The sequence below is a fragment of the Ursus arctos genome, unplaced genomic scaffold (genome assembly GCF_023065955.2).
Source record: "Ursus arctos isolate Adak ecotype North America unplaced genomic scaffold, UrsArc2.0 scaffold_2, whole genome shotgun sequence".
Classification (NCBI taxonomy): domain Eukaryota; kingdom Metazoa; phylum Chordata; class Mammalia; order Carnivora; family Ursidae; genus Ursus; species Ursus arctos.
The window spans coordinates 86635545-86647877 of record NW_026622874.1 but is presented as its reverse complement, the minus strand read 5'-3'; the positions used below and the strand labels follow the sequence as shown (position 1 = coordinate 86647877).

The following is a 12333-nucleotide window of genomic DNA, read 5'->3' as shown; positions in this document are numbered from 1 at the left end:
TTCTTGAGCCCGTGTCCCACTAGGTATAAATAAGATTGTATGTATGACGCCCCATGCCTCGCACGAGGCAAGAACTGAATGTATAGCAGGTGTTTTCATTTTCAATACTTTTTTAAAAAAATTAATAACTTGTTCTTTGGAATTGATAATACAGCTACATGGCAGGAAATTCAAAAGGCGCCAAGGAGCGCCCAAGGGAAGACCCCTACTGCCTCTGTGCCTTGCCCACCTGTCTTCAGAGGCACAACCTGCTCCCAGTTCCTCAGGCCCCTGCTGGAGAGAAGTCATACCGAAGCCGAAGCACAGACTAGTAAAGGTGACTCGGCGGGGTGGCCTGTCTCAGCTTAGCTCCCAGCCTCTGCGCCCAACATGCAAGTGGAAAGAGGAGAAAACTCCAGTGCTTTCTCTTTCTTTCTTTTTGACTAGATATTTAAAGGAACGTTCAGTGTTTGCTGGGAAGCAGGACCCTAAGCGGGCGTGGGCCTGGGCCTGGGCCAGGCTGCAGGCTATGAATGTGGCCCCACCACATTCTGGCAGTGTGACCTTGACCAATCCATATTCTTCCCGAGGCATTAGTGTCTTTGTCTATAAAATGATGGCAATGACCTCCATGACCCCCCGGGGGTCCCACATTTGGCGGCACCTGGGGTAAACTGCAGGCTGGATAAAAGGGGATGACTTGGCTCCTCTTTGCTCCCTCTCCCAAGAAAAACCCACAGAGCAGGGATCCTGGGGGCCCTCACCTGGACCTTTCCCTCAGGCTCCTCCCACTGGGCCCAAATGAACGACAGTGGAAGATTCTATTCTTCTTCCCCTCCCCGCACCTGCATCGCGGCCCTATCATGGGCAGAGAAAATGCATCAAAATACGAGGCCAAGCCTCACTCCGGTACTGCCTCCACTTACAGCTAAGTTCCTATTGACCAGGTGGCCCAGGTCCCCGGACGTGTCCATGGTCCGGATGTCCACGTCATGGGGCGACACATAAAGCTTTGTGTTGTGCAGGTCAAAGAATTCCACTTCCGTGAGACCCACCCAGGAGGCGTGGCCCCAGTTGGACAGGATTTCCATGGTCACGTAGACGGCGTCTTTGATGTCTCCGCCTTTTGTTCTTGATTTGTCCTTAACGAAGAGAAAAAGAATGACAAAGGATGAAAACATGACAGGCCGGATTCAGCTTACCACTAAGCAATACGTTATTTTAGCCACTGAGGACCTCAGTTTCCCCATCCGTACAAGGAGGGTAAGAATAGCACCCGTTACATACAGTTTTTACCAAAATTAAAAGAGCTCCTGTTTGTAAGGCACTTAAAATACAGTGGGGGGGGGGGCGGTGCTTGGATGGCTCAGTTGGTTAAGCATCTGCCTTCTGCTCAGGTCATGATCTCAGGGGCCTGGGATCGAGCCCTGCGCCTGGACTCCCTGCTCTGCAGGGGAGCCTGCTTCTCCCTCTGCCTGCCGCTCTGCCTACTTGTGCTCTTTATCTGTCAAATAAATAAAATCTTAAAAAAAAAAACCACATAGTTACTGTGAAACCCGGGCAGTTAGTATTTTCTGTAAGAGTTTGCAAATCACAAAAGATGTCTAAAAGGCATCAGATTCTGCCTGAATGTGCTCTTCTCATCCCCATTTCCAAGTGTTCGTGGCTGAACTGGGGAGGTATTACGGGCTAAATTATGTCCCCCCCCAATTCAGATGCTAACACTCTAAACCCAGAATGTGACTATATTTGGGGACAGGGCCTTTAAAGAGGTAACTAAGGTAAAAGGAGGCTGTGAGGGTGGGCCCAAATCCAGTCTCACCCATGTCCTTACAAAAAGAGGAGAGCTGCTCACGAGACACACCAGGGGTGGGCATGCTCAGAGAAAGACCGAGGAGGACACAGCCAGAGGACGGCCATTTGCGAGGCAGGAGAGGCCTCACCAGAAACTACACCCGCAGACACCTAGATCTTGGACTTGAGCTGGCAGAACTGTGAGAAAATACATCTCTGCTGCTTAGGCCACCTTGTCCACGGTTCCTGGTTACAGTTGCCCTAGCAAATGAATTCGGTGGGTAACATAGGACCCTGGCCAAGACACCTGATGTCCCTCAGCCTGGTTGGGAAACAAGAGATGAGGACATCATCTCTCTGGCAATCCTGTCACGGAGACTAAGGGAGATACGGCCACCGGGAAAGGCTCTGTCATGTGTCCCAGCCCCCATGTATGCTCCCTAAGGGTCCACTTCCAGCCATTTCTCCCCTTGCCGATTGGAGTGCTGTCTCCTTTGCGGGTAGGCTGTCTGGTCTGAGGCTGCGTGAATGCCATCAATAAACAGCCACGTTGCAGAATGGCTTCCCAAGGCCCCCTCGGGCCCCGACTGCAGTGCTGGTCGCCACGGATCAGTCGCTCATAGAATGGTGCATTCCCTGTGTGCACATGCCCTCTGTTAATTAGCACTGGTAATCTGCAACGGTTCTGCGAGCAGGGAGTTGAGCAAATGAACAGCAACTGTTCCCTACTTATTTTTTTAATTAATAGCCAGCGAGACGTGCTATCACTCTCAGCGTGTGTTTGGACACGCCTTGATTGCCACGCGATGGGGACGGGGACGGGGAGGGAGGGAGGGAGGTCAGCTCCCAGCTCCCAGAAGGAACACAGGGCCGGCTTTTATTAGCAGAGCCCGCTGCGCGTCTTCCTCCTCCGCCGCAGGGCCGTGCCGGGCCCTGGCCAGGCCCTCTCCGCTGCGCTGGGCCTGAGTCCCAGGAGTGCAGGACAGTGAGGAACCTCAACCCTCTGAGATTGGGTGGTGGATGCGCTTGCGCTGGTGAGGGGCGTGGCGCCGCCAGGTGAGCGGGGCAGGAGGCGTGCAGAGGCGGCACCGTTCACCTTGGCTGTTGGCCGCACGGAGGAGGCCCAGATGGGCGGCAAGCTGCGGTCACAGAGGGGCTGCTGGATCTCACACCCTGTGCAATCTAAAACGTGTGAAGTCCTGCAGCGAGGCTTGGAAATGAAGAAGCTGAAGGGTCTATTAGCTAAGGAAGTGTCACAACTTGCCAGTGTTGCGATTCAATGGCTACGCTGCTTCTGAATTGCTCGCTTTAGGACCCCTCGTGGGGGTCGAAGGTAAACGCTGGTCGGGCAGCTCCTGGTCTCTGGCATGCACTGTCCCCTCCCCCTCTCTCACCAAGAATAACTGATTTTCCTGTCTGGAAGTCACCCTTTCTCTTTCCTCAGCCACGAGGATGGTCCTAGAGGGGGATGGGCCCCTTCCCACGCTGAGGAGGAGCCTGACTGTTCCAGTGAATCAGTGTGGCCGGTCCCCTGAGCCCCCAGGAGGGGGTGGCTCGGTGATGGGCACGTGACCCACTCTCAGTCCTGTGCGTGGAGGACATGCTCTTCTCTCCTGACTGTAGGGCCCAAGGGGAGGGAGACAAGAGGCGGGAACCACTTGAACTACTGAGAGGTCCCAGGGAGACAGCAGAGCCGGGCCTGGGTGCTGAGGTGGGGACAGAGCTCAAGGATGCCGCTGGCACGGCGGAGACACAGCGTGAGCTGCTGGATCAAGCCCCACCTGGTCCCCACCGTGGCATTTACTACAAGAGTCTATCATTTCCTTCCCTTTGTTGGATATGTCAGTTTGCCCTGGGTTTTCTGTTTGCTATAAGGAGACTTGATCAATCCAGGTTCTTTTTAATGTGGCTCAAGTTTTATCACACTTAGCATCTTCAAGGCTAAGAAAGCTACTGTTCCATGCAGGGGGCATGGACGGCGGGGGGGGTGGGTGGGCGGTAAAGCTTTGAATTTTCTGATTTTTCTAGATGTCCAACTTTCAACTGATAATTTGCTGGCTCCTTCGCGCCGGTGTCAGGCATGGAGGTGCTCACCCTCACAAAACTCTGCTGTTCTACCCTCACGAAGCCCATGGTTGTGGGTTATTTACCCAGTGTGACAGCCGCACACTCCCAGGATCAGAGAGCTTAAGAGGCTTTAAAGGTCATGTGCCCACCAAATGATGGATCAGACTCGGGTCTAGGCTGGCATGGGGGTCTTCTGCTCTCATGGGAGGTTTATGTGTGGCTCTGGGAGGGCTCATGTGACCAAATGTGCCTTGGGCAAAGGAAGGGCTGAGAAGATGTGCCGGACACACACCTTCTAACACAAAAGAAATGCGAATCCCCATTACCCTTCCACCCGGATGCCACTTTGGCCTTTTGGTTCACGGCTCCGCTGTGTCGACACGTCCCACGGCCGTGGCTTTGCACAGTCCCACTATCACACTGGACTCAATGAAGACTAACATCACCTTTTGCAGTTAACTCTATATCCTCACCATTTTCATCCTGCATAATCGCCATAATGGTAATTCCCCTCCTTTTATACCACCGCATTGTGCTGATACATCACGCCTTCCCGATTAACTCATCATGAGACATTTATTATTTCTGGTTCTTTTTTTCTTCCTCATTCTTCCCTACTTCCAATCATTCTGCAACAGACATCTTTGTGCCTATAGTTTTTGCGTTCTGTTGAGTGATTTTCTTAGAATGAGGAAGCGGAATCGCTGGCCTGGGAAGCCTTAAGTCTTTCTAAGGCTCTTCCTGAGCCCGGCCTTTCTGCTTTTTGAGAGTTCCACCCATTTACATTGCTGCTAGCAGGGTAAGCCTGCTGTGACCTCGCCAGTCCTAGAGGTTATCATCAAAAAGAATCCGGGAGGGATGCCTCCGTGGTTCAGTTGGTTAAGCACCTGCCTTCAGCTCAGGTCAGGATCCCAGGGTCCTGGGATCGAGTCCCGCATCGGGCTCCTTGCTCAGCGGGCAGCCTGCTTCTCCTGCTGCCTGCCACTCCCCCTGCTTGTGCTCTCACTCTCTCTCTTTCCCTCTGACAAATAAATAAATAAAATCTTTTAAAAAATCCTGGAGCTCAGATATCAAGTGGGGCATTAAGGTTGCTCTAACCTGCATTTCTTGATGACCAGCGATGTTGGCCATTTTCCTCTGGGCTTACGTGCTATTTATATTGCCTCCTATGTGGATAGGCTTCTCTCTGCTGCAACCCCTGGCTCCACTCCATGCCTGTCCAGACGCTGGGCGGGAGGGGGATGGAGACTTGGGCAGAGGGACGTTAAGTTTACCGCTGTCAGCCATCCCTACCACACAGAGATGATCGCACCGAGGGGTCCTTCCGCCCTCAGCTTTCAGGCAAGATGCTGAATGCGTTTAGAAATCCTTATAAGTCAATGTTCTCACCTCTGGGTCTGGCACGGGGCCGTCTGTTGGTGAAGCAACCATGCTGAGACGGGCAGAGTCGCTTTCGATGTCCTGGAGCACTTTCAGAAGCCTTTGCTGCTGCCTGAAAGGGGATTTTGGTTTAGGGAACGGGCAGTGACAGATGGTTCACAACAGAGAGCAGACCCATCAAGGCCACTGCACTAACTTCTAGCTCAGAAGAAGTCGTGGTTTGAGAAGAGAATAACTGATCTGCATACGGTTCAAAGGCACACATGGGTCGTTTCCTCCCCTTTATAATAACTGTACAACTAGTGATAAAAGAAAAGCCAAGTAGAGGACATTGTTTGGGGCAAGATGGCCGGCAGACCGGTAAGATGGCCAAGATGGCGGAGCTAACTGGTAACTCAGAAGGGTCTGGAGCAGGGCGTGGCAGAATACAGCCCGCAGAGCCTGGGAGCTAACAATGGCTTTTACCTTTCGAAGGCTTGTTAGAACAAACCAACCAACAAACAAATAAACTGAAAAGCCTGAAGTATTCGCTATCTGGCCCTTTGCTAAAAACCTCTGCTACTCCTGGCCTAGAGACCTACTTCGCACGTCCTGCTTCTGGGGCTGCAGGCATTCCCGACTCAGTAGAGCGGGGTTTGCAAATGCACCCCACATGTGCTGTTTAAGGTGGCGTGTCCTCAAGACCCCGGAGCACCAAGGATCTTGAGGATGAAGAAAAAAGCAGCGGATGACGTGTGTGCTGCCCGCAAACAGAAGTTTATCAGACGTAAGATATCCTCAGGCACCACCCCTTTCCTGCGCAGAGGAACCCCTGAGTTCTATCATGGCCACCGGGGTACACAGTCTGGGGTCTCAGACTCTTACAGGAATGCCCGGCACGGAAAGAGCACAGAGTCCCAGGCCAGGGCCTCCGCTCCGTGACCGGCATGCCCGCTGGATTCCATCCCCTCCTGCCCCCCAGCCAGGTGCCGGCACATTGCAGAGACCACGGTGCCCAGAGGGCGTGGCTGTGTGCCAACCATGCTTGAAACTATCGGATCGACCTGGTGCATCTTTCCGAAGATCAATGTTGCCTCAAGACTAAAGGGAAGACTGTTTTGAAGAGAACACTTGACAGTTCCAGTAGCTGCTCCTACAAGTTAATGGAACCGAGAGCTGCTTTTGAACAAACTTAACAGAAAAATGACGGTGGAAGGGACACTGCTTTGGGCCACTCTCCCCTTCTCCCCTCTAGACGCCCACCCCCCCAGCCCAGTGACAGCAAGTTCACCACTGTCTGCTACATGGGGTCCTCCGACGGAAGCCCCTGGGGGGGATGAAGTCTTACACGGGGTGGACGGAACCGAACCAGCAAAGACACATGGGCCAGAAAGACATCAAGTCAGTTCCGCGCTTTGGGGCTGGAAGGGGAGGGAGGGCACGGTCTAAAGGAGCAGCTTTGCGCAGCCTGGAATAACCGAGGAGGAGCAAAGAGAAACCTCAGTTAAGGAGATCCTTAGGGCTGCATTACTATGGGGTTCTCGGTAGGTACCTGCTCCCCAGAAGGCCGATTCTGTCGATGGCTTCGCTGACGGCTCTGGCTCCCTCTGCTGCCCTGGATGGCTCCTGCGGGATCGTCGTGCTGTTCGCACTGGTGGCCACGGGGGTAGGAAGCTGCGGGGGATGGACATGCTTATTAAGCAGGAAGAGGGAATAGGAACGAGAGGGACAGAGTCCACACGGGCTGGTGAGATCCAGGATCTCCCACCACGATCTCTGCAAAGAGACAGAGATCTCCGTTTCTTAGGATCCGGGAGGTCCCAGGAAATGATCTCTTCAATTAGCTATAGAAAAATTTCTCTCTAGGGGCTCCTGGGTGGCTCAGTCGTTAAGCATCTGCCTTCGGCTCAGGACGTGATCCCAGGGTCCTGGGATCAAGCCCTACATCAGGCTCCTCCACTGGGAGCCTGCTTCTTCCTCTCCCACTCCCCCTGCTTGTGTTCCCTCTCTCACTGGCTGTCTCTCTCTCTCTGTTAAATAAATAAAATCTTTAAAAAAAAAAAAAAGAAAGAAAAATTTCTCTCATCAAAATCTCTCCCCAGCTCGGTCACACCCCCGCTCTGTTTGCTACAAAGTACCCAGACTCCATGGAAGGATTCCAGTGACATCCTTAGGGCCATTTCATTTTTAATCCTCCTTCTTTAACATTTATCATCTAAACTAGAAACGTGCTCTGCTCTCTATCTGCAAATGATTTTAGTCATCGGAAGCTCTGCGGGGCCAGGGTCAGGTCCTCCAGAAATCACGCCGATGCGGTGAGCAGTCCCACAGCCCGATCAGAAATGTCAGGCGGCGAAAGTTCAACAGGACTGGGAAAGAACAGGCCAGGTGGGACACATAGAGGAAACCGCGATGGTGCTCTGGGGCCTTTTCTCTTCCCTCCCCACCTTCTCTCCCTTCCCCACCGTCTGCTCTCTACCCTCTGGTGCCCCCCACCCTCACCCCAGTGAGGCTTCCTCTTGCCCCTGGATCAGGCCAGCTCATTCCCACCTCAAAGCACTCCCCTGTCCCTTCTACCTGCTGTTCCGTGTGGCTGGCTGGTTCCCTAATGCACTGGGCTAAGCTCAAATGGGACCCCCCAAGGGGCTTTCTTGGACCACCCTTTCAGAGAGTAGCCCCCATCTATAACCCTTTACTGTCAGCTCTCTCTGAAGTCATCTGGTGTATTTATGGCTTTATTTGCGTGTTGTCTGCAAGCTCCCTGAGGCCAGGGACTAATCTGATCTGACTTAGCCACCTCTGTATTCTGAGCACATGGCCCAGACCTGTGCACAATCTAACAAAGACGTTTCTGGGCGTTGTATTCGTTCACGTCTGAACTCACTGAGGCCGTCTTTGCTGAGATAGGCCTAACTGACCTAGGTAGGTACAGATATAATTTATTTATTCAGGATCCTAAGATCTGTTTTTGTCCTTTCTTGTCAGGAAACAGAAACATGACAAGGAATTGGAGTTCCCAGGCCTGGGTGAGTTCTGGCTTCCACTCGTAACCTCGGGCAAGCTACTCCAGCCTGGGTTTCCCCATCTGTGAAATGGGCAGAATGACACTGTGCTCAGGGAGGACAGGGAGGGCTTGCTGGGACCACAGGGGGAAAGATCTCTAGAGACCCCCGGATGCTGCTGGGGACAGTGGGTACAGGGGCTCTGTTGTTCTGCTCAAGCCTTCACTCACCTCAGGGCTCTCTTCCTTCCCCTTCAGTAGACTGGTCCACGATTTTGCTGCTGGTCCCTCCGTGTCCTGGAATGATGTAATCACACGATCTGATGTCAGAGTAAAGCCATTCACTACATACTCTGCACGGCCAGACGAGGGCACAGAGGCGCAGGGACCGTCCTGAGATCCCATAGACACAAACGTCAGGGGCAAAGGACTGAGCTCCAAGAAGACAGACAAGAGGTACTGCTTGATGAATGCCCCAGAGGGCAGCTGGCGTGCGGGATGCGTACACCGAGGCATGCCCAAAGCCTCCAGCTCCTGAGGGGTCCCTATTCCACCCTGCCACGTATCCTCCTGCTTTCTGCGCAAAGCTGAAGGTGGTGGGCACAAACTCAAACACCTGCCAGGCCAGAGAAATTTCCGGAACAGGTGCAATGGGTCAGAGGCAAGACATCAGGGAGCGCTGAGGGCTGCAGAGGCCCGAGGGGCTCGTGCTCTGGGGAATGAGGTCTTTTCGGAACAGCCAGGGCTGTTGTCTACTCCATTCTTTCTCTGGCCCACCAGTTTGCAGCCCTGGTTTAAGGTATCCAGCAAACTGGCATCCACCTTGGGCTTTCAGAAGTAAACAAAAAAGAAGGGGAAGGAAATGGGGATCTTTGGCAGGTCAGGGAGTGACTGGGCATCGAGCAGCAGACATGCAGATGGTCTGAGTTTGGGGATGCCTACAACACGTCTCTCTCCTCACTGCCTGCTCTTTGCAAGTGCTGCTCAGACACCACCGGGTCCCTGAGCCGCCTCCTCTGTGGTCCCTCCCCTCTGCCCCTGAACGCACCTGCAGCGGGTTGGCGGGGGGCTCGGACTTTCTGCCGAGGAGCGCCCTCTGCAGGGCTTCATTCTCCACCTGGATGGCCCTGAGCACGGCCGAGGCGTCTTCCTCTCGGTCCTCAGCCTCCTGCACGGGTTTGCGGGTGGCCGAGAGGGGTCTCTCGCGGCGGCTTCCAGGTCCTGCGGGTGGGAAACAGGGGGTGCGCCTTTAGATGGAGGTCTCAGAGGCAGCTCAAAATCTATTAGACCCAAATTGAGGAACACTCTATAAAACAACTGGCCTGTATTCTCCAAAAAATGTCAAGGTCATGCAAGACAAAAAAAAAAAAAAAAAAAGGCTGGAGAACGATTCCAAATTAAAGGAGACTGGACAGACATGGCAAGAGAATGCGGTGCTGATCCTGGCCCTGGATCCTGGGTGGGAAAGCACTAGTGTGCGGGACGTTACTACAGAAAGTGCAGAAACTCCAATATAGTGTGCAGCGTAGATAATAGTATTGTAGTAACGCTAACTCTCCTGACTTCCCTGAGTGTGCTGTGCTCATGGAAAATGAATGCCCCAGTCTTAGGAGATACACACTGTAGTGTGCAGGGGTCAAGGGTCAATGATGTCTGCAACTTCATCTCAAATGATTAAAAAATACACACACAGAGTACAAATATAAGTCATCGGGGACAAGGGGCACCTGGTTGGCTCAGTTCGTTGAGCGTGTGACTCTTGATCTTGGGGTTGTGAGTTCAAGCCCCATGTTGGGCCTGGAGCTTACTTAAAAAAAAAATCAATCAGTCACTCAATTCATCAACTGGGACAAAATGTTAACAGCCGGTGAGTGGGGCTGGAGGGTATATGGAAGATCATTTGTACTATCCTTGCAACTTTAAGTTTGAAATCGCATCTAAATAAAAAGTTGTAAACAATTAACGCTCTCACAAAGTACTACGAGAAATAATATATGCTATCACAGAGACAGATGTGTATTTGGGAATATTTTACTTTATTTTGTTCTGTTTTCCCACGGATGACAAGAACTGCAAAGACTTTACATCTCAATTTAAGACAAAAGCATTGCAGTGCTGAGGTCGATCCCGGAAGTTCCGAGGGAAAGACAATTGCTTTTATAAAGGATAAAGTGACATGCAAACAGCACCCAAGAAGACTGGCTGAATAAAATGAAATACGGTTCCCCCACCCCACAGAGGGCTACGCAGCAGAAAAAGAAAAGCGTGCTAAGCTCTCTACAGATAAAACGAAACGATGACTCGAATCTGCTTCCTAATCATCTGGGCTGTGGGTGGGGATGTACATGAAGCGACATTGGCCATCAATTCACGATCAGTAATGGATACACGGGGGTCACTATAACATCCTCTCTATTACTTATACGTGGATTCTTTCAATATTAGAAAAAAAAACTCCATTGAAAAATAGAGCTGCTCAAAATATTTCTACTGGAATGCTTAAAGAGGCTTTTACCCATTGACTTTCATCCCCTCGGCAAATATTTATACAGTGCCAGGCTCTGCCCTCAGCACTGGGGACCCAGCAGTGACAGCGGAGAGGACCCCGCCCTTATAAAGTAGGACAAGTAGCCCGGGGGAATTATAAACAAAACAGAGTGTTAGGTGTCAGAAAATGTTATGGAAGAACAGGCAGAGCGGAACAGAGTGGGACTGCAGGGTGGAGCTGTGCTCCAGACACCGGCGAGACCTGTGGGTGGTGTGTTCATGGGGCAGCCACGGGCAGCGGGGGAAACAGGTTGAGGTGGCCTGAGTGGGGGCGGGGAGGGCCAGGTCACTCAGAGCCGTGAGGTCACCGTAAGGCCATTACTCTGAGTGAAATGGGGAGCCACTGTATGCTCTAGAGCACGGGAGGACTTGACCTGACTTAGGTGTTGAGTGGGGGACAGACTGAAGGGAGGTGGAGGAGGTAGCAGTGAGACTAGGCTTCTAGAAGTTTCTAGCTGCAGCCAGGGGAGGCACGGCAGCAGCGGAGGAGGGACACAGATTGTGGTCAGATCCTGCATGTGTACTGAAGGCAGGGCCCGTGGGGTGTCCTGACAACGTGGATGTGGCTGGGAGAGACGAAAGGTTGAGCTGCGAGGGCTGTGGGTAGAACAGCATCGGGAGCAGAGAGCAGGGGCTCAGGTTCGGGCAGAGTGGGTCCAAGACGGGATTCAGGCATCCAAGTGGAGCCAGCAAGTCGCACGTACACACGCGAGTCTGAGTTTGAGTTTGGGAGAGGGTCTGTGCCGGAGATGTGAATTCAGCAGAAGCAACTGGATTGTATCATTTAGCAATAATGTCAAAGATTGCCATGGAAGCTGGCCTCTGATAAACTGGGAATTCACAGGTGACCTCGTAGGATATATAAAACAGCGTCCATTGAATACTGAGTACTTGAGTCCATCCGTTTACGTTGAATACTGGAGATTCCTTGCAGCACTTGACCCTGCTACTATGTTGTGTTAGAATGTTGCATCTGAAGGAGAGTTCTAGCAGCAACATCCGGGATGGCATTGGGAGGAGAGGAAAGGAAACACAGCAGCTCCACCGGGCTGGCTTCCGGTACAGCCAGGCACTGGGCTGATGGGAGACCATGGGTTTTTTATGGGAAAGCTAAACTAAAATGAGGGTATATCAATTTCTACCAGGCACCCAGGGAGTGGCTGTGAATCTGAATGCCCTGGGCCAGGGGCCACAGCCCAGCTCCAGCCAACACTTGCCATATAGGGCTACACTCTCAGTGTTACCATTTTTTTTCCCCCAAGAAAAGCTAGAATCTGAAATCTATGTGAAATCCCCTGAATTTTATTTGTTCATGGACATAATTCTGGTTTTTAAGAAACCTTACAAAGGCCAACAGAGCCGAAGGGACAGCCTACCCCAAGGCCACGACAAGTCCAAGACACTCTCCCAGAAGGGTCAAGGGCACCCAAAGGAACCTGGAATGCCTGCAGATGGCCAGCCTGGGCGATAAACAGCAAGTGGGTCATTTTCTGACTTTGATGTACTGTCTTTCGTCATTGCCCCAACGCTGCTCCTAGGGACAAAAGAGGTGAGGAGCTGGTGGAAAAGTGATCCGGGATTCTGCT

At 52.3% G+C, this 12333-nt stretch overlaps 1 protein-coding gene across 1 annotated transcript in view; it reads right to left on the bottom strand.

Moving 5' to 3' along the window:
• The window catches only part of KATNIP (katanin interacting protein), a 183182-nt gene that overhangs the window by 58827 nt on the left and 112022 nt on the right, over positions 1 to 12333 (bottom strand). The window contains 5 exon segments of the mRNA XM_026515659.4: positions 906 to 1121; positions 5230 to 5332; positions 6752 to 6873; positions 8432 to 8497; positions 9249 to 9421. Of these exon segments, the coding sequence (XP_026371444.2) occupies positions 906 to 1121; positions 5230 to 5332; positions 6752 to 6873; positions 8432 to 8497; positions 9249 to 9421 (680 nt within the window).